General features: G+C 37.3%; 1 protein-coding gene across 1 annotated transcript in view; it reads left to right on the top strand.

The window, feature by feature from the left end:
- SPIDR (scaffold protein involved in DNA repair) overlaps window positions 1-22,440 on the top strand; it is a gene marked incomplete at both ends in the record, with an annotated part of 537,674 nt that overhangs the window by 8,535 nt on the left and 506,699 nt on the right. Inside the window, one exon of the mRNA XM_084230569.1 lies at window positions 15,744-15,833. Coding sequence (XP_084086695.1) covers window positions 15,744-15,833 — 90 coding nt within the window. The remainder of the gene's footprint in view (window positions 1-15,743; window positions 15,834-22,440) is intronic.

Here is a 22,440-nt window from a genome sequence, read left to right as displayed (position 1 = left end):
TTTCTTCACATGTCTCTAGGCTCCATGCGCTTCTTCCAGGTCTCCTGGCTCCATCCTGCTTCCTTCCTCAGTCTCTTCTGCAGCTTCTCCTCCTCCTGCTCAGCTCCACCCTCCCTTGGGTGGGGCAGGGAACCTCCCCCTTTCCTGTTACAATGTGAGCCTGTATTGCTATATATTTTCCTCTTATTACTGCTTTGCAGCATCCCATGCATTCTGCAAAGTGGTGTCCTCCTTGTCATTCAACTCTAAGTATTTTTTAATTTCTTCTTTGATCTCCTCATTAGTCCAGTGGTTTTCCAGTAGTGTGTATTTTAATCTCCATGAAGTGGGAAGGTTCCTTGTTTTCTTTTCATGATTTATTTCTAGCTTGTTGCCTTTATGATCAGAGAAGATAGTTGGAATGATTTTGGTTTTCATGTATCTGTTGATGTTTGCCTTGTGGCACAGTACATGATCGATTTTGGAGAATGATCCATGTGCACTTGAGAAAAATGTGTACTCGGATTTGTTTGAGTGCAATGTCCTATAGATGTCTATTAAGTCCATGAGTTCTGTGTCTTTATTTAGGGCTCTAGTGTCTTTTTTTATTTTTGTCTCATTGATCTGTCCATTGGTGAGAGTGTGGTGTTGAAGTCTCCCACTATATATGTATTTTCTTTAATATCTGTTTTCAGAGCTGATAATAATTGTCTAATATATTTTGGTGCCCCTTCATTTGGTGAGTATATATTGATGAGTGTTATATCTTCCCGATGTATTGTTCCCTTGATCATAATGTAGTGTCCATCTATGTCTCTTTTTACTTTTTTTAGTTTAAGTCTATTTCATCTGATAAAAGTATGGCTGTTCCTGCCTTCTTTTTTGGTCCATTTGTTTGTAGGCTTGTTTTCCAACCTTTTACTTTCAGTCTGTGTTTATCTTTTGTGGTTAAATGTGTTTCCTGGTAACAGCAGAAGGTTGGATTTTGTTTTTTAATCCAGCCTGCTACTCTCTGTCTTTTTATTGATGAGTTCAATCCATTTACATTTAGAGTTAATATTGATATGTTGGCATCTGTGTTTGCCATTTTGTTTGTCTTTTTTGTGATTTTATCCTTGCTTTATCCTGTTCTTCTTGTTCATTCCTCTGTTGGTTTTGGCTTTAGGACTTCTTGTAGAATTTTTTGGAGTGGGGGTTTAGTTGTAATGAATTTCTGGAGTTTCTGTTTGTCTGGGAAGGTCCATATTTTTTCTTCGTAGAGGAAGGAGAGCTTTCTAGGGTAAAGTATTCTTGGTTGGTATTTACTGTCTTGAAGTTTGCCAATATGTTACTCCATTCTCTTCTTGCCGTGTTTCTTCAGAGAAGTCAGAAGTTAACCTGATTGGTTTTCCCTCGTAAGTTATCTGTTTCTTCCCCCTTGCCAGTTTCATTATTTTTTCCTTGTCTTGGACTCTTGAAAGCTTTACTATTAGGTGTCTTGCTGTAGTTTTCTTTTCATTATGGTAATTGGGGTTCTTCTCACTTATTGTGTGTCTATATTCATCTCATTTTTCATGCTTGGGAAGTTTTCTTCAATTATCTCCTTGAATAATTTCTCAGTTCCTTTGTCTCTCTCCTCACCTTCTGGAATCCCTATAACTTTTACATTTCCTCTCTTCATGGAGTCTGATAATTGTCTAAGAGTCTCCTCATACTTCTTCATTTGCACTTCTCTCTCCTTTTCTCTTTTGGCTCTTTTTTTTTTTTTAAATGTTTAAAGCAGCCCTATTTCTTTTCTTTCTTTCTTTCTTTCTTTTTTTTAATAGAGGCATGTTTTATTTATTTGTTTGTTTGTTTTTTGTTTATACATGCTCTGGATACAGTCAGAAGCGCGGGAGGGTGAGAGAATTCACCAGAGCCAGAGCGGGGAGCAGAGCAGGCAGAAGGGCCGAAGTACACTGCTGAGAGGAGCAACGGGCGGCAGGAGAGGTCTGCGCGCCATGTGGGACCCTCCTCTGGTGGCCGGGGAGCAGCCAGGGATCGAGCCGGTGCTGCAGAGGCTGCGGCAGCTTCGCAACCCAGCGCTCAACCACTGCGCCACCAGGGAGGCCCTCTTTTGGCTCTTTTTATTTCTGTTTCTTCAATAGTAGTGATCCGTTCTTCCATTTCATCGATTCTGTTTTCAGTGCTTTTCCCAGAGTTCTTTATCTCCTCTAGTAATCTTTTTATCTCATGTGTTTCTTTTCTTTCCTTTCTTAAGGTCTCAATTTCATTCTTCAGTTCAGTGATTATTTGTCTCAAATCATTTATTTCCTTTTCGTTTTCTTTCTGCTATTTAGTTATGATGATCATTAATGTTCTATCTGATAGGCTGAGAAGTTCTTCAATGTCATTGTTGAGCTCTGGTGACTGTATTTCTTTTTGTCGTGTGTTCTTCTGTGGGCTTTCTTGGTATTTATACTTTTTCTTCTCCCTGTTGTTTGCTTTCTAATTAGTTCTATGCATTGGTTATTTGTGCCACTGGTGTTGGCGGGCATCTCTTTGGATTGCGCCTTTGGGTGTGTTGGAAACTCTTTACAAGACTGAGACCAGCACTGCTAGGCCACTGTCCCTTAAGGTCCCTTCCCTCCGCATTTGCTCATTTCCAGCAGGGAATCAGCTAGTTGGTGATTTTGTTCTGGTCACAAGGTGGCACCAGAAATCCACACAGCTTTCCATAGTGGTTGGACCAGTTTGCATTCCTACCAGCAGTGTAGTAGAGTTTCTTTTTTTTCCACATCCTTGCCAACTTTTGTTGTTTTCTGTTTTTTTCAACATGTGCCATTCTCACTGGTATCTCATTGTGGTTTTGATTTGCATTTCCCTGACTACAAGTGATGTTGAACATTTTTTTCATATGCCTATTGGCCATTTGCATTTCCTCTTTAGAGAAGTGTCTTTTAGCTCTTCTGCCCATTTGTTGACTGGATTGTTTACTTTTTTTGTTGTTGAGTATTGTCAGCTCTGTAGATCTTTGTAATCAGTCCTTTATCAGTAGTATTATGTGCAAAAAGTTTTTCCCAATCAGTAGGGTTTCTCCTTGTTTTGATTAATGTCTGTTTTGCTGTACAGAAGCTTTTTAAATTGATGTAGTCCAAGCTGTTCATCTTTTCCTTCACTTTTTTTGCTTTGAGGAATGTGTCTTTAAAGATATTGCTGAGATGTATGTCATGTAGTGTTTTGCCTATAGTTTCTTCTGTATGTTTTCATGGTTTCAGGTCTTATGTCCAAATATTTTCTCCATTTTGAGTTGGTTTTTGTACATGGTGTGAGGTAGTAGTCTAGCTTCATTTTTTTTTGCATGTACCAGTTCAATTTTCTCAGCACCATTTGTTGAACAAACTGTCCTTGTTCCATTGCATATTCTTTGCTCCTTTGTCAAAGATTAGTTTTCCATAAATATGCGCGTTTATTTCCGGGTTTGCTGTTCAATTCCATTGGTCTATGTGTCTGTTTTTGTTCCAGTACAGCTTTAATTATTATGGCATTGTAGTGTAGTCTGAAGTCAGAGTGTGATGCCTCCATTCAGAAGAGCTTTAGCTATTCGAGAATTTTTTGTGGTTACATATGCATTTCATCATATGTAATATGAAAGATTAGGGTCAAAATAAGGGGATTGCAATTGTATGGGGGATATAACCAAAATGAAAATGCATATATTGTGCAAAAATGAAAAATGATGTAAGAATTATATAAAATAAAATATTAAAAAAAAAAGAAAAGCAGTAGTGAGAGTGGACATCCTTGTCTTGTTCCAGATCATAAAGGAAAGCCTTTCAGCTTTCACCATTGAGAATGATACTGGCTATGACTTTGTCATATGTGACCTTTTTTATGGTAGGTATGGTCCTTCTATCCTGAGAATGTTAAGGATCTTCATCATAAATGGATGTTGAACTTTGTCAAATGCTTTCTCAGCATCTATTGATATCATTTTTTTTTTCTTCTTTTTGTTGATTTGTTGGATTTTATTTACTGATTTTGGATGTTGACCATCCCTGTGCCCCTGGAATAAATTCCACTCGTCATGGTGAATTACATTTTTGATGCATTTTTGCATCAGTTTTCATTAGAGAGATTGGCCTGTAGTTTTCTTTTTTTGTATTGTCATTGTTTGATTTTGGTATTAGTGTGATGTTAGCTTCATAAAATGTATTTGGTAGTATTCCTTCCATGTCACTTTTTTGAAAGAGTTGTGTAGGATAGGCACTAGTACATTTGGAACATTTGGTAGAATTCATTTGTGAAGACATCTGGTCCTGGACTTTTGTTTTGGAGGAGGGTTTTGATTACTGTTTCAGTTTTTATTGCTTGCAATTGGTATGTTTAGGTGTTCTATTTCTTCTTTATCTAGCTTTGGATGATTATATAGTTCTAGGAATTTGTCCCTGTTTTCTAGATTGTTGCGGTTGTTTACTTAATAACTGTTCATTGTAATCTCTGATTATTCTTTTGACTTCTGCTGATGATGTTGTAATTTCTCCTCTTTCGTTTATGGTCCTATTTATTTCTGCTTTCTGTTGTTTTTCTTTGTGAGCCTGGCTAGAGGTTTGTCTATTTTTTTTTTTTTTTCCAAAGAACAACCTGTGGTTTCATTTATATTATTATTTTTTTTTAGCTTCTATTTCATTAATTCTGCTTTGAATTTTAGTATTTTCTTTCTTCTATGGGCTGTTTTTTTTTTTTTTTTTCTGGCTAGGACTTCCAGTATTACATTGAAAAGCAGTAGTGAGAGTGGACATCCTTGTCTTGTTCCAGATTGTAAAGGAAAGCCTTTCAGCTTTTCACCATTGAGAATGATACTGGCTGTGGGTTTGTCCTATGTGAACTTTATTATGGTGGGTATGTTCCTTCTATCCTGAGATTTTTCCAGTTCTTTAAGGTGAGAAATTTGGTTGTTTCTTTGAGTTCTTCCTTGTTTCTTGATGTGAGCCTCTATTTGAATATATTTTACTCTTATAACTGTTTCTGTTGTGTCCCATATGCTCTGGAGAATTGTGTCATCACTGTGGTTTGTCTCAAGTATTTTTAAATTTTTTCTTTGATATCCTCATTAATCCAATGAGCTTCCAGTAGTGTGGGTTTCACTCTCCATGACGTAGGAGGGTTCCTTGCTGTCTTTGGATGGTTTATTTCTAGTTTGATGCCTTTGTGATTAGAGAAGGTAGTTGGTATGATTTTGATCATAATGTATCTGTTGATGTTTGTCTTTTCCCAGTATGTGATCCATACTGGAATATGATCCCTGTGTACTTGAGAAAAATGTATACTCAGATTTTTTTTTAGTGCAGTGTCCTATAGATGTCTAAGCTCATGAGGTCCTTATTTTGAGCGCTACTATACTTGTTTTTTTTTTTTTTTTGTCTCACATATCTATCCATTGGTGATAGTGGTGTGTTGGAGTCTCCTACTACATCGTATTTTCTCTACTATCTGTTTTCAGGGCTGATAATAATAGTCTGATATATTTTAGTCCTCCTTCATTTAGTGGCTATATGTTTATTAGCGTTATATCTTCTTGTTTTATTGTCCTATTAATGATAATATAGTGACAGTCTATGTCTTTCTACCCTTTTTAATTTGATGTCTATTTTTTCCAATGGAAGTATTGCTCTTCCTACCTTCTTTTTTGGTCCATTTTCTGTAGGATTGTATTCCATCCTTTCACTTTTTTTTTTTTTCAAGATTTATTTATTTTTATACAAGAACCAGGGTACAGGCCAGATGCGTGGGAGGGTGAGAGGATTCACTGGAGACAGAGCAGGGAACAGAACAGGCAGACTGAAGAAATACACTGCTGAGGGGAGCAGGTGAGGTCTCCTTCGCCATGTGGGATTCTTGCAGGCCGGCCAGGATTGAACTCGTGCTGCAGAGGCTGCGGACAGCTTCATGGTGCGGTGCTCAACTGCTTGCGCCACCAAGGAGGCCCATTCATCCTTTTACTTTCAATCTATGTTTACTTTTTGTAGTTAAATGTGTTTCCTGTAGACAGCAAAAGCTTGGTTCTTTTTTTAAATCCAGCCCACTACTCTGTGTCTTTTTGTTGGTGAGTTTAGTACATTTACATTTAGTGTTAATATTGATACACTGTAATACATATTTGCCATTTTGGTTGCCTTTTTGCATTTTATTTCTTACCTCATGTAGTTCTTAATCATTCCTGTCTTGGTTTTGACTTTAGGGGTTCTTGTAATTTTTGTAGTGAGGCTATAATAGTGAATTTCTGGAGGTTTTATTTGAGAATGCTTTTATTTTTCCTTTATAGAAGAAGGAGTGCTTGTATGGTTGAGTATTCTTGGTTGGCTTTTGTTGACTTGGAGTTTATTATATATGTCCTAGCATTCTCTTTTTGTAGTGTTTCTTTGGAGAAGTTTGATGTCAGCCTGACTGGTTTTCCTTTATAAGTTATCTGTTTTTTTTGCCTTCCTCAGTTTTATTATTATTTTTTCTTTGTCTTGAACCTTTGGAAACTTTACTATTATGTTTCTTGTGTAGTCTTCCTTTCATTGTGGTAACTTGGTGTTCTTTTCTCTTCCTGTATGTCTATTTTCATTTCCATCTTCATGCTTGGGAAGTTCTCTTCATTTACCTCCTTCAACAGTTTCTTCGTCCCTTTGTCTCTCTTGTCACCTTCTGGAATTCCTATGACTCTTAAATTTCCTTTCCTCATGGTGCCAGATAGTTCTTGAAGTGTTTCTTCATTCTTTTTCTTTATACTTCTCTATTCTTTTCTTTTTAGTTCTTTATATCTGTATCTTGGAGAGTACTGATTCATTCTTCTGTTTGTTCTATTCAATGGCTTTTCTCCAAATTCTTTAGCTCCTCCACTAATCTCTGGATATTCTCCAAATCATTCACTTTCTTCCTCAGTTCATTGATTATATTCTTATCTCTTTCTGTGTTTTCTCTTAATTCCATTACTTTCATTATGGCCTTTTTGACTTCTTTGACTGTTAGTTGGAGAGATTCTTCTGTGTCCATAATATTGGGTTCTGGAGGTAGACTTTCTTTCTGTGGTATATTGTTCCCAGAGAGGCCTGCTTGGTCATTTGTATTTTGCTTTCCTCTCATTGTTAGCCTTCGGCTTTGCTCTGTTTGTAGTGTCTCTGTACTGCTAGTGTCAGTGGGCATGACTTCTGATTTCTCTTGCTGAGGTGTGAATGTGGTTGCCTAGTGTCTGAGCCTCTCTTGTTGGGTAGGTGTTGTTCTGAGCTTCAGGAACTCCTGTTTTTCTAGCCACCATTGTGTAGGATGGGATCTGATGTTTCAGCCTATGGTTGTCAAAAGTCTTGTGTGGAGTACTGCATCTCCAGCTGGACACATGCTGAGGCCAAGTCCACTGGGAGCTGCCAGCAGTTTGGGTGGGATGTACTTCTCTGTTGAACTGGTAGGTCCCTCTAAGCATGTCTCAGAAAAATACCAGGATCAAAAGAGAATAAGTAGTGAAAGAAGAGGAAAGGGAATATGATATGGAAATGTAAAAGTAATGAAGGTTAGAAAAGAATAGGGGGTGGGAAGGAAAGAGGAGGAGTGAGGGGAGGGAATGTAACAGAGAAGAGAAAGTAGTGATGGTTATATTCAAGTGGAGGAAGAAGAAAAATAAAAGAATCAGAAAACAGAAATAGGAAAGACGGTAAGGAACAACATACAACCAACCGACCAATAAACAAACAAACATACACAGAGATGCGGGAGAATTTCTTCTCAGGAGTCTGATGGCTCTCTACTAGCTAGACTTTGCTCTTTTAGTGTGGTCCACTGGGGAGCAACATAGGGCTGAGTAGGATAGTCTTCCCAGGGAGGATTAAAAAAACAAGCACAAAAGGTTGCAGAATGAAGTGCAGATGTGGGTGTGGAAGCATTGGCACTCATCTGGGCCTGTGAGGTAGTTGGGTGGATGATGGGGCCCCTGTGTCCTCCTTTACCTGAGGACTTTGTGTACCATGAGGCCCCCAATGTTGGTACCAGCCCTAATAGCGCCTCCCCCCACCCACCATGTCCTACCAACTGTGAAGTGCAACTGGTTAAATGGTCCTCCTGGTCTCCAGGGTGGGGTTGGGAGGGAAGTGCCACAACAAATCAGCTCTTACCCACTTTGTATGCCTGTGCCAAGGCCCCATTTGCCCATCTGTTCACTCTCTGGACTTCTCAGATGTCTTATGATTCTTTGGGCATCATTGTCTCCAAGCTTTTCCTCTCTTAATTTTATTTATTTATTTATTATTTATTATTTATTTATTTGTTTGTTTGTTTGTTTTGTTTATACATGCACTGGGTACAGTCAGAAGCATGGGAGAGTGAGAGAATTCGCCAGAGCGGGGAGCAGAGCAGGCAGAAGGACCGAAGTACACTGCTGAGGGGAGCAGCGGGCGGCAGGAGGGGTCTGCGCGCCATGTGGGACCCTCCTCCAGTGGCCGGGGAGCAGCTGGGGATGGAACTGGCGCCGCAGAGGACGTGGCCAGCTTCGCAACCCAGCGCTCAACCGCTGCGCCACCGGGGAGGCCCACCTCTTAATTTTAGACGAAGTGGGCTGGCTTTGTGGGTGTGGGGGGTGAGAAGGGTTCTGATTATTCCCTCTCTTTCCTTCCCATCTTTGCAAATTTCCTCTGTGTCTGGGCAAATCACTGGTGTTACCAAGTTTGTCTAACACATTTGGGTCCCACCAGGAACTTGTCATTATTTCTCCCTATGAGATGGTTTTATGGGAGAACTTGATCGTAGTGTCCCTTCGCCACCAATTTGATCATGTATTACTCTCCTTTGTCTACATTTTATACCAGAGTATGTGGCCTCATAAAATTGGTTTTGCAGCATTCCCTCTTCCTCAGTTTTTTTATAATTGTTTGAGAAGGGTAGGTATTAGTTTGTCTTTGCAGGTTTGGTAGAACTCAGTAGTGAAACCATCTAGCCCTAGGCTTTTTTGGTGGGGAAGGGGGAGACTCTGATTACAAGTAAGGACTTAAAAGGGTAATAAAATCTATTCAGGTTTTCTCTTTCTTTCTGTTTCAGTCTCAGATGGTAGCATTTTCTAAGAATTTGTCCATTTCTACTAGGTCATCCAATTTATTGGCATATAGCTTCTCTTTTTTTTTGTGATTCTCTTTTATTCTCCCTTATTTTTTCTTAGTGAGTTTTTCTAGAGATTTGTGTGGTTTCTTTAAATGTTTTCAGACACATAGCTTTTAGTTTCATTAATCTTTTGAACTGTCTCTTTCATTCTTTTTTCATGATTTTCCCTCTAACTTTTATTACTTCCTGTCTTTTGGTTTCATTTGTTATTCTTTTTCTATATCCTTAAAGTGTGGAGTGAGATTATTTGAGATTTATTAATTCTGTTAATGGGCTATTATTGCTATATACTTCCCTCTTAGCACTGCTCTTGCTGTTTCCCATAATTTCTTGTAGTTGATGTTTTCATTTTTGTCTTCTCCAGGTGTTTTTAAATTTCTTTCAATTTTCTTGTTAACCCATAGTCATTCTGCAGTATGTTGGTTGATATGCACATATAACAGAGGCTTGTTCTTCTTTTGTGTTTAATTTTTAGTGTTATCAGTATGACTAGAACAGATACTTGATATAATTTGAATCTCCATTAATTTATTGACACTTGTTTTGTGAATGCAATATGTGGTTTGTCCTACAAAATCCTCTGTGTATCTAAGAAGAGTGTACTCAGCTTTTCTGGGAGATAATGCCTGTCTCTTAAAGCCCATCTGTTCTCAATCCTTAGTTGAGGCTATTGTTTCCTTACTGGTTTTCTATCTTGGGACATACCCCTGTTGAAAGTGGAGCAGCCCCCTACTACTGATGTGTTGTCGCAAATATTTTTTTCACATTAATTAGTTGCTTTATATATATATATTTTTTTTTTATAGAGGCATGTTTTTATTTATTTATTTATTTATTTATTTGCTTGCTTGTTTTGTTTATACATGCACTGGGTACAGTCAGAAGCGCGGGAGGGTGAGAGAATTCACCAGAGCCAGAGCGGGGAGCAGAACAGGCAGAAGGACCGAAGTACACTGCTGAGGGGAGCAGCGGGCGGCAGGAGAGGTCTGCGCACCATGTGGGACCCTCCTCGGGTGGCCGGGGAGCAGCCGGGGATCGAACCGGCGCCGCCGAGGCCGCGGGCAGCTTCGCAACCCAGCGCTCAACCGCTGCGCCACCGGGGAGGCCCTTGCTTTATATATTTTTATGCTCCTTCATTGGTTGTGTATATATATGTATATATATTGATATGTCTTTCTGTGGTATTTTTTCCATAGTCATTATATAATATCCATTCCTTTCTCTCGTTACCCTTTTAAGATGTCAGTGTATTCTTCAGCTATAAGTATGGTTCCCCTTCTCTTTAAGGGTCCCATATACTTGTAGGATTATTTTCTAACTTTTTACTTTGCACCTATGTTTATATTTGGAGGTCAAATGGTCTTCTGGAGACAGCACCAAGTTGGGTTTCATTTTCTGATCCTGCCTTTTGATTGGCAGGATCAGTACAGTTACGTTGAGGGTGATTATTTGTGAAAGGACTTGCTACTGATATTTTGCCTTTAGTTTCCTGATTCTCTTTATTTCCTTGTTCTTTTTTGGGGGTGAATTTTCTTTTCTTTCATTTAAATCCTTTCAACATTCTTTATAGGGAAATTTAGTTTTGGCAGCTCCATTTGTCTATTTTTCTCTGGGAACACTTTTATTTCTCCCTCATCTGAAAGAGAGTCTTATAGGATGTAGTATTTTTGGCTGATAATTTTTGAATATTTTGAATACACAATTCTATTTTCCTCACCTGTGAGATTTCTGCTGAGAAATTGATGAAAGTATGATGGGAGTACCTTAATAAGTTATTTGATTTTTTTTTTTTTTTGCTCTTGTTGTTTTCAATGTCCTTTCTTTATCTTGAACTCATGATAGTTTCACACCTTGTAACTTTCACTGCATTTAGATAACCAGGTATTAATTTACTTCCATGGACTGTATATTTAGTTACTTTCCAGATGGGGGAACTCTTCCTCCTTTATTTCTTTGGATAAGTTCTTTTCTTTCCCTCTCCTTCACTTCTAGGTTACCCACTATCCTTATGTTGCCTTTCCTAATAGAGTCAGATAGTTCTTGAAGTGCTGCTTCACTTACTCTACATATTATTTTTCTGCCTTCTACCACCTTGGTTCTATATGCATTTCTGTGTTTAAAATCACTGCATTCACTCTTCCTTTTGGTCTGGTCTGCAACCATAACTTTCTCTGAAGTTCTTTATCTCATCTATTGATTCTTTACATCTTGAATCTCTACTGTTTTCTTATTTAAAGCTTCAGTTTTTACTTTCTGTTTATTAATTTTATTTTTGAGTTAGGTCATCTCTTTTTTCAATTTTCTTGTATCTTTTATTAGCTTTTCTAGGTTCTCTTCGAGTTGTGTGTCTCAGTTTACTTCTTTCTCTTTGAGTTTATTATAATAATTCTGAATCTCTGTCTGATAGGAAGATACCTTCTGTGTCATCATGGTTGGATTCATTAAAGTTGTGATCTTATTGTCCATGAGATCTGGAGTTTCTACGTATTATGTATCTTTTTCTGGCTATTTTTATATTTCAAATTTTCATATTTAAAAAATACATGTAGCAGTAACTTAGAGAATTTAACTATTTTACTTTTCACATAGGTGGTGCTCTGTTTTGATTTGATTTGACTTGAATTTTTTGGCATTTGCAGGCTTCAATAGGTACACAACCAGTTTTTATAATTGTTCAGTCACAGTGTGTGGGAGATCCTTGGGAGATCCAATAATGGACTGTACGTTTGGGAGCTGATTCAGGATTGTCGCACCTCTAATATCCTTCTTTTCTGGCAGGCTGTGTAATGTTTGTGCATTGTATGAGGTCAGTAACTGCTCTGAGGGGAGGGATGGGAAGTGCTGTTTAGAATGTTTCCTGTGTTCTTTTACTTCTTGTGTGGTCACTTGGGTGTGGCACCTTGTTCTATATGGTTTTCCTCTCTTTTACAAGTATGTGCCTGTGGTTTTTTTCTTCGCTCTACTCTCCAGAGCCTTTGACTAAACTAGTACCCTTGATGTACTTGTCATGGGCCCTGGACTACAGTCTCTAGGTATCTCTCCTCACTCCTAATCAATGAAGAGTCAGTTTCCTCCATGTCTCCTTCATCCAGTCATGTTCTTTTGATGTCAAAGTGGTGCTTTAGTTTCACCCCAAATCATGCTCTGTTGGTATAGTGTACCTCTCTGTTGCCATCTTTGGTGATGTCATCTTCTCATATGGATGAATTTTGAGGGAATGCAGTTCAACCTGTTTTACCAGGTGCTAGTGTAATGGCACATAATGAGCACCATGTAATGTATATATAGTAACTGTTCTCTTAATCTAGCTCATGTCCTTCCTATAATTTCATTGGAATGGGCCTTTATTTAAGGGCAGTTCTTTTCAGCAAAGAAAATGTGTTAATAAATTCTTGGTAGTGATTTTACATATAGATATGGTATAGGTAAGTGTCAATAATTTGTAGGTGTATGAATGCTCTGAATTCATTGTATAATTTTAAAACAGTGATTTTTTATTTATTTACAGTCATTGTCCATTTAGAATGCTATATCAAAGATACCATGGACAGGATGATTTCATAAACAGTAATAATTTATGTCTCACAGTCTAGAGTTTAGAAATCTGGTTTCTTACTTCCTTGGATCATATATAGTACCTTCTTGATGTACCCTCACCAGGCAGAATGGGCCAAGGATCTCTCTGGGCCACCTTTAATATAGCACTATTCCCATTCACAAGAATTTGCCCTTATGACCTAAACATCCGCCAAAACTCCCACCTCTAATAGCATCACATGGGGATTTGGTTTTAGCATGTTAAAGTCTATAGTATTCTGCTTTTCCCTTTTTTTGATTAGCTTTTCCAAATCATAATAATGAAAGAAATCAATAATTTCCTTTGTAAGTAAGTACATGGCTTATTTTTATATCTATATGAATTGATGAATTCTTAGGTTGTTCTGAATAGTTTAATTTTGAATTTTGAAGGATAGACAACTGTAATAATTAGAAATATTCACAGCACAGAGCATACAGAAAATGTTTATTACTATTCCAAGTTATTGTGCATTTGTAAGTGCTGTTTTTCCAGACATCATTTTGCCGGAATCTTCCTTTTATGATCAACACAAAGTGAAGTGTTTACTTTTTAGTGTCACCATTGTGCCATGACATACTTCTGATATGTTATTTTTCTTTTTTGGATTCATGTTGCTTTTCATACTCTACTCTCCTTGAAGGCAGGAATTTTAATATTTTTTGTTTTCTTGAGGTTTACTATATCATTCATTCATTGTATTGAGTGAAGCCAGTTTGCTTTCTTTACTTTCTTAGCCTCTTTCCTCTGTATGAAACTTGAATTTTGATATCTAATCTCATAGCCTTTTGTAATGTGGCCAAGAGACTTATTTTTTAGTTTTAGCATTATACCAATTATGAATACAAGTAGAAAATTAATTTTTATTAGGTACATATTCCATTTCTGATCAATATCAGGGAAGTTTCCTATTGACTTCTGGTTCCTCCAAGATGGAGTAGCCCCATTCATTTTAGGTTTCCTATCAGAATGACTAAAATGAAAAATAGTGATAACACCTAATGCTGCTGTTGATGTAGAGAAACTAAATCAGACATCCTTTGCTGATGAGACTATAAAATGGTACAGCCATTCTGAAAAACAGTTTGTAGTTTCTAGTAAGACAACATACAGCTGTAATGCAAACCAGCAATCATACATTTAGACATTTATGCCAGAGAATGAAAATTACAGGTAGGCCCGGAGACAGTTGGTGGGAGAAATGATAGATGAAACTTCTTAAATGACCATGTCCAGCTGGCTCTAGGCGCTCCTGGATTGGGGAGAGGGAAGGAGAATGAAAAAGAAAAACCTGAGAACCTACTGATCTCACTAACTGTGAGACATTTCTGAGATTCTTCCTCATCGTAGCCTTAAGGTGACATAACCTGGTGGCAATAGAGTTCACTTCTAAGAGGAATGTCTAACAGTTGACCAGAGGGACACTGCACCAAGTGATTCCTTTAGTTCAAGGTGAGACTGAAACACAACTTGCACCCCAGAGACCAAAGGAGACTATAGTAAAAGGCACAGCAAGAAAATTCATGCTTCATTGGATAGAAAGTTGATAGAAATTCCTGATGGTTGATGTTTGGGATTGGTGTCACAGAGCTGCTGGTTCAGCCGGGGTCTTGGCAGAAGAATGTGGAAATACACCTTTGATCCCAGTGGAGCCCATGTGGAGGAAATGGGTGCTCCACGTAGATCAGCACCACTCTGGTAAGGAAAAATACAGAGAAGGTGCTCTAAACTTCATTCTCCCTCCCCCATACCTCAGTACCTTAGGACTGGTATTGTCTTCATGATGTGCACTGACAGTGCGCAGACTTCTGAGTCTCAGATCTGCAACATCATAGAGGAGGGATATTGGCAGAGGTATTATATACCAGGCTTTCCCTAGCATATTTGTGAAAGCAGGTGGGCACCTCTGTACTCCTCTGCAATCCTGCTGATACAGCAGCCCTGCTGATACAGCACCTATGGAAGTATGGCGAGGCCATGAAAAACAAGTAACTCAAACAAAACCCCAGCACCACTTGTGGGAAAAGGAAACTAGTTCATCTCTTAAAAAAAAAAAAAAGGGGAAAATTTAAAGTAGCAAAATAGGCAGATAAAAAATGATAACACTTGGCAGCTCAGGATCTCAAGGGAGTATGGCATCACAAGTAGCCAACTCTCTATATATAAACACCAAGACATAGAAGATTATATTTTCTTATTAGATATAGTATTCAAAATGGTCATGATAAAGAAACTCAAAGACAAAAGAAAATTCAGGAAGACAACTCAAAGTGAGAACTCAGTGAAGTTATTCAAAGAGATACAAGAAATTTGAGAAAGGAATGAGCTCAAAAATGAAAGTAATGAGAAGAAGTTATAGGTTGAAATTTTAAATAAGAAAATAACATTCAGTATGTAAAGAACTCAACAAGTGAGACAAAGAACTTGAGAGAATGCTATGAGTACAGAACAGACCTAGTGGGGAATTGACCTAGAAAATGAAAATGCACAATGTAACAGGTGGAAGAAGAGAGAGAAATGTAAAACAATTAAACAAACAGCAACAAAAAACCCCCAAAGAAACACTTTAAGAACTATCTGACTCCCATCAGGAAAGAGATGCATCCTAGAAGGGGAAGAAAGAGAGAAGGGCATAGAGTTCTTCTTCAAGGAAATTATCATGGGAAAATATCCCAAAACTAGGGAAGAAACTAAATATATAAACCCATGAGGCAAACAACCGCTTGTTATCTAAATATAGTGAAATGAGACCTATATCAGACACATAGCAATGAAACTATCAAGTGTTCAAGACAAAGACTGAATATTGACTGTGGGTTGAGAAAAGTTGGTAGCTTACAAGTGTACTCCCATCAGATTTGTATCAGATTTCTCAGCAAATACTCTATAGCAAGCAAGGATGGAATGGATTGATGTATTCAAAATATATATACAACTTTAGTTGTATATTTAAGTTTAGGCACATAGCATTAACATAAATCATTCTTTCCACTTTAATCAGAATTTGTGTATTTGTGACTTTGGCAAAGTAATGTGCATAAAATCTCATTGTGGTAAATAACTTTATTAATTAATTATTTTTATATTTTCTCTTTCACAGAAGCTACCACATCCAAGAGTACTAATGATCTTACAGACATAACATGGAGTTCCAGTGGGAGTGATCTATCAGATGAAGAAAAAACACTTTGTAAATCACAGACAGAGAATGAAAATGATTCTAGAATAGACAGGTTTTGTAAAAGTAATATTTTATTTACAGAAGATGGGGTCAGAGAAGGTAAATTGATAATTTTATTAGAAATCCTATTTCTTTAACAAATTAGGTTCATTATTGAAAAAATGTGTTTTGATGATACTTAGCATTGATTATGAGCTTACTGATACCCACACTTAATGCTATGTCTTTAGAAATATTTTCTTATTCATATTTCTCACAATAACAAAAAGACAAATATTATTGGTATTACTCTTATACTGGACAACATATGAACATTTTAGAATTGGTTGGGATTCCACATTGGGTTTTATTGATGACAAAACTTGTTTTTTCAACTACTGTTTAATTTTATACTTATGTTGTTTCCTTCCTTACCTGCTTGGGATAAATTCTGTGGCAACTAATGAGTGGTAGAAGCAAATTTTTGATTAGATGGCATTTTATATTGTTATTTTAACAGTTTAAGGTAGGATTCTTCAACTTTGGTACTGTTGCCACTTAGTACTGCTTAGTACATTTGGTACTGTTGACAGATAATTCTTGGTGGGGTGGGACTTTTCATTATAGAATGTTTAGCATGTTTCTATCATTTATGTGTAGATGACAATAGTAGCTCCAGTCCCTACTTTGTGACAGTAAAAAATGTTTCCAGATGTTATCAGATATTCCCCTTATAACAGAACATCCTCAGTTTAAAACTGTACTTAGAATACTAGAAATCAAGTTCTTTTACAAACTTAAAAATATATAGCTTATGTAGAGTACTTTATATCTTGATATGTTCTCAAAATAAGCTTTCACTTTTATGTCTGACATTGGCAAGTTACTTAATCAAGGTTAAATTTCTATGAACAGGCCTTGTCAAAGGTGATTAAATTATTTTTTCCCTTTGTATGTATAGTAAGTACCAAATGCCATTTTAATGTAATAATGAGGTGAGCTGATATTTTAAGATTATACATAAACTTACAGTCTTATTGTTAATTCAGCCATACTAATGAAATTTATTGTGATGTAAGCTTGGTTTATCTTCACACATTTGAGAAGCATAATTTCATTATTAAAACTATGCTTAAAAAAAACCCTATATGCTATTTTGTAAATCGAATTGTATTGCTTTACCATTTGTTTGCAAAGCTATAATTTTGGGAGTATAGCTTCATACCTCAAAATATGCACATGCTTCAATCAGCCTTCACCTAAGCCCCAGTACCAATACCCTAAAACATTTTCCATATCTTCTATGACCTTTCCTTCCATTCTCTCTAGTCAGCTGCATATTTTACAGAGTCTAAGAGTTACTTTTGTGGTGCTTTGCTAGTTTGTTTTCTTTGATTATTTATATTTTCCAAATGAATTAAAGCACATTGTAACTTTCACTTTCTTACTTATTTCACTTAGCATAATCCCCTAAGATCCATTCATTTGCTCTAAAAGGCACTGTTTCATTTTTAAAATAGTTGTGTCATATTCCACTAACTTTATATACTATAACTTTTGTATACAGTCATCTATCAAAGGACATTTAAGTTGGTCCATTTCTTGGCCTTTGTTAATAATGTTGCTCTGAATATGGGATCCACAAATCTTTGTTTTGTTTATGATGTACCATTGTTTTACATCCTTTTAAAATATTTTGACAATATAGGATTTCTCCCCTTAGGTATGGTTACTGTACATCTCCCACAAAATCACACAAAAGTCCTCCACGGTAATCCATTTTGCTCTCCCACCACACTCATTCTCACTTGATCCATTCCAGTCTTATCTCCCTCCCCTCTTAGGTGCCTCAGATCAATGGTCAGTTATCCAGGGTTTGATTTTTTTTTTTAAGTTTGTCTTTTTTTTTTTTTTTTTAAATTTTTTTTTTAATAGAGGCATGTTTTATTTATTTATTTGTTTGTTTGTTTGTTTATACATGCACTGGGTACAGTCAGAAGCGCGGGAGGGTGAGGGAATTCACCAGAGCCAGAGCGGGGAGCAGAGCAGGCAGAAGCGAAGTACACCGCTGAGGGGAGCAGCGGGCGGCAGGAGAGGTCTGCGCCATGTGGGACCCTCCTCAGGTGGCCGGGGAGCAGCCGGGGATCGAACCGGCGCTGCAGAGGCCGCGGGCAGCTTCGCAACCCAGCGCTCAACCGCTGCGCCACCAGGGAGGCCCCTTTTAAGTTTGTCTTTGATGGCCCTTTGGTTTCTCTATATTACACACACATAATTGATACTATTCATTAATTACCTTTCTCACTCCAGCTTGCTTTGCTTAGCATAATCCTTTCCAGTCTCCATCCATGTTGCTGCAAATGGCGTGAGTAGTATTCCACTGTGTATGTATATAACATCTTCTTGAGCCACTCGTCTGTTTTTGGGCAATTAGATTCCTTGCATATCTTGGTTATTATAAATAGTGCTACAATACACACAGGAATGTAGGTTTCCTTTTGTGTTCTTTGGGCAGATACCTATGAGTGGAATTGCTGGGTTGTGTGTCTGAGGAGCCTCGCCACTGTCATAGAGGCTGGACCAGTCTACATTCCCACTAATAGTGTTAAAGTGTTCCTTTTTCTCCACACTCTTGTCAGCTCTTGTTTCTGGTTCTCTTAATATGGGCCTGTCTCACTTGTGGAAGGTGGTATCTCATTCTGATTTTGATTTGTATTTCCCTCGTGATAAGTGATGAGTTTTATTCATGTGCTTGTATGTCATCTGGGTATCTTCTCTTGAGAAATGCCTTCTGTCAATTTTTTTAATTGAATTGTTGTTTTCTTTTTGTTTATTTGTATGAATTCTTTGTAGATCTCTGATCTAAGTCCCTTGTTGGATATATAATGTGCATATGTTTTCTCCCATTCAGTTGGGTGTCTCTTTGTTTTGAATACTATCTCTTTTGCTGTATAGAAGTGTATCACTTTAATGTAGTCTCAGTTTTATTCTTCATTTTCCTTGCTAGTGGAGATGAATCTGCAGTGCGATTTCTGAAGTTTATGTCTTGGTGTATTTTGCTGTTGTTTTCTTCTATATATACTGTTTCAGGTCTTACATCCAATTTATCCATTTTGAGTTGATTTTTGTAGATGGAATAAGATGGTCGTGTATTTCATTCTTTTGCAGTCCAGTTTTCCCAACACTATTTATTGAAGAGGGTTTCTAGTTCCAATGTATTTTCTTCCCTCCTTTGTTGTAGATTAGCTGTCCATACATGCATGGTTTTATTTTTGGACCCTCAATTTGATTTTATTAGTGCATGTCTGTTTTTGTTCAGGTACCATGGTGTTTTAATTATTACCACTTTATAGTATAGTCTGAAATCTGGAAGTATAATATCACCATTTCCATTTTATGAGGAGAGCTTTGGTTAGTTGGGGTCTTTAGTGGTTTCATGTGAATTTCAGTAACATTTGTTTTATCTCTTTGAAGAATGCCATTAGGATTTTTTTCCTCTTCCGCTTACTATTTATATATATATATATATGACATCATTTATGTATACACACACACACACACACACACATATATATTATATGTGACATCATTCTTCCTTTTTGTACAATGCATGCTTTCTCCTCTCAGGTGTAGTCCCTGAAAAATTCCCACCACCAATTTACCCGTGCACTATCACCATAGTCCCTTATGGTCTTACCTCCCATATTTTGATCTGTCTCCCTCCCCCTTTCCTGCAGTGTCTCTGATTAATAGTCGCCTGCTAATTTTGTTTTTATTTTTTTCTTGATCCCTGATTTGGTACCCTTACATTCCTCCCAGTTTTATATTCTTTGTGAAAGTGAAACCAGTCCATATTTTTCTTTTTCTTTCTGGCTTATTTCACGGAGCATAATCCCTTTCCACTCCATCCATGTTGCTGTGAATGGCATGAGTTTATCTCTGTTGATTGCTGAGTAGTGTTCTGTGATGTATAAGTACCACATCTTCTTGATCCAGTCATCAACTTTTGGGCATTTGGGTTGTTTCCATATCTTACCTATTGTAAGTTGTGCTGCAGTAAACATAGGGGTGTAAGTATCATTTTGAATTAAATGTTTTGGTGTCCCTTGGATAGATTCCTAGGAGTGGAATTGCTGGGTCATATGGAAGCTCCATTTTTAGTAGTTTGAGGAACCTCCAAACAGCTTTCCATAGTGGTTGCTCCACTTTGCATTCCTACCAGCAGTGTAGGAGAGTTCTTTTTTCTCCGCATCCTCCCTAACACTTGTTGTTTCCTGTTTATTTAATATGAGCCATTCTCGCTGGTGTAAGGTGGTATCTCAATGAGGTATTGATTTGTATTTCCCCGACTACAAGTGATGTTGAGCATCTTTTCATATACCTGTTGGCCAGTTGCATTTCCTCTTTGGAGAAGTGTCTTTTTAGCTCTTCTGCCCATTATTTTGACTGGGTTGTTTACTTTTTTTTGTTGCATTGTTGCAGCCTTCATTTCTATATATTTTTCTCTTATTACTGCTTTTCCTGTGTCCCATACATTCTAAAAAGTGGTGCCATCATTGTCATTGTCATTCAACTCAAAGCATTTTTAAATTTCTTCTTTGATCTCCTCTTTAATCCAGTGATCTTCCATTAGTGTGGGTTTCTATCTCCATGAAATGTGAGGGTTCTTTGCTTTCTTTTCATGATTTAGTTCTAGCTTGAGGCCTTTATGATCAAAGAAGATAGTTGGAATGATTTTGATCTTAATGTGTCTATTGATGTTTGTCTTGTAGTCCAATATGTGATCAATTCCGGAGAACGATCTTTACACACTTGAGAAAAATTTGTACTCAGATTTCTTTGGGTGCAGCTTCCTATAGATGTCTGTAAGCCCATGAGGTCTAAGCCTTTATTTAAAGCTTTAATATCCTTGTTTATTTTTTGTCTTGTTGATCTGTCCATTGGTGAGAATGGGGTGTTGAAGTTTCGTACTACATATGTATTTCCTCTAATGTCTGTTTTCAGAGCTGGTAATAATTGTCTCATATATTTTGGTGCTCCTTCATTTGGTGATTATATGTTGATGAGTGTTATTTCTTTCTGATGTATTGTCCTCTAATTAATAATGTAGTGACTGTCTTTGTCTCTTTTTACCTTGGTTAGTTTGAAAATCTGTATTATCCATTATAAACATAGCTGTTCCTGCCTTCTTTTTTGGTCCATTTGCTTGTAGGATTTTTTTTTCCAACCTTTTACTTTCAGACTATGTTTATCTTTTGTAGTTAAATGTGTTTCCTGGAGCCAGCAGAAGATTGGATTTTGTTTTTTAATATAGCCCGCTATTCTGTCTTTTTATTCATGAGTTTAGTTCATTTACATTTAGGGTGAATATTGAGATATTGGCCTCTGAAGTTGCCATTGTTTTGTGTTTTTATTCCTTGCCTTACTCTGTTTTTATTCATGGTTTTGCTTTAGGACTTGTAGTATTTTTTGGAGTGGGGGTTTAGTAGTAATGAATTTCTGGAGATTCTGTTTGTCTAAGAAGGTACTTACTTTTGCTTCATAGAGGAAGGAGTACTTTGTGGAGTAAAGTATTCTTGGTTGGCATTTGTTGACTGGGAGTTTGTTGAATATGTCAATGAACACATTACCTGTAGCGTATCTTTAGAGAAGTCTGATGTCAGCATATGTGGTTTTCCTTTACAGGTTATCTGTTTCTTCCTCCTCGTTAGCTTCATTTTTTCCTTGTATTGGACTCTTGGCAGCTTTACTATTATGTGTCTTTGCTGTAGTTTTCCTTTCATTGTGGTAATTTGGTGTCCCTCTCTCTTCCTGTATGTCTATTTTTATCTCCTTCTTGCTTGGGAAATTCTATTTGATTATCTTCTTGAATAGTTTCTCAGTTCCTTAGTCTCTCTCCTCACCTTCTGGGATTCCTATGACTCATATTTCCTTTCCTCATGGTGTCAGATAGTTCTTAAAGTGTTTCTTCATTCTTTTTTTTGTTTTTTAAAGATTTTATTTATGCATACAAGAACTGGGGTACAGACCAGAGGTGTGGGGGGTGAGAGGATCACCAGAGACTGAGTGGGGAGCAGAACAGGCAGATTGACTGAAATACACTGCTGAGGGGAGCAGCAGGAGAGTCAAGAGACCTCTGCTCCATCATGCTGCGCCATGTGGGTCTCCTCCCTGGCTGGGGATTGAATTCATGCTGCAGTGGCTGCAGATAGCTTCATAGGCTACGTCTTAACCCCTTGCGCCACCAGGGAGGCCCTGTTTCTTCATTGTTTTTCCTTTGTACCTCTCTTTTTCTTTTTGGTTCTTTTTATGTCTGTTTCTTTGAGAGAACTAATTCTTTCTTCCGTTTCATCAATTCTGTTTTCGTTGCTTTCCCCAGAATTCTTTAGCTCCTCCATTAATCTTTTAATCTCCTTTGTTTCCTTCATTTTTTTCTTTAAGGACTCAGTTTCATTCTTCAGTTCATTACTTATATTTCTCACATCATTCTTTTTCCTTTTCATCTTCTGTATGTTTTTTAATCTCTATGATTTTAAATTCTTTGTCTGGCTGGCAGAGAAGTTTTTCTATGTTATGTTGATGAGTTCTGGTGACCAATTTTCTTTTTGTGGAGTGTCCTTTCCCTGAGGGCTTGCTTTGT

Source organism: Talpa europaea (assembly GCF_964194135.1).
Source record: "Talpa europaea genome assembly, chromosome: 3".
Classification (NCBI taxonomy): Eukaryota; Metazoa; Chordata; class Mammalia; order Eulipotyphla; family Talpidae; genus Talpa; species Talpa europaea.
The sequence above is the reverse complement of the archived record's forward strand: the minus strand, read 5'-3'. Positions and strand labels throughout refer to the sequence as shown.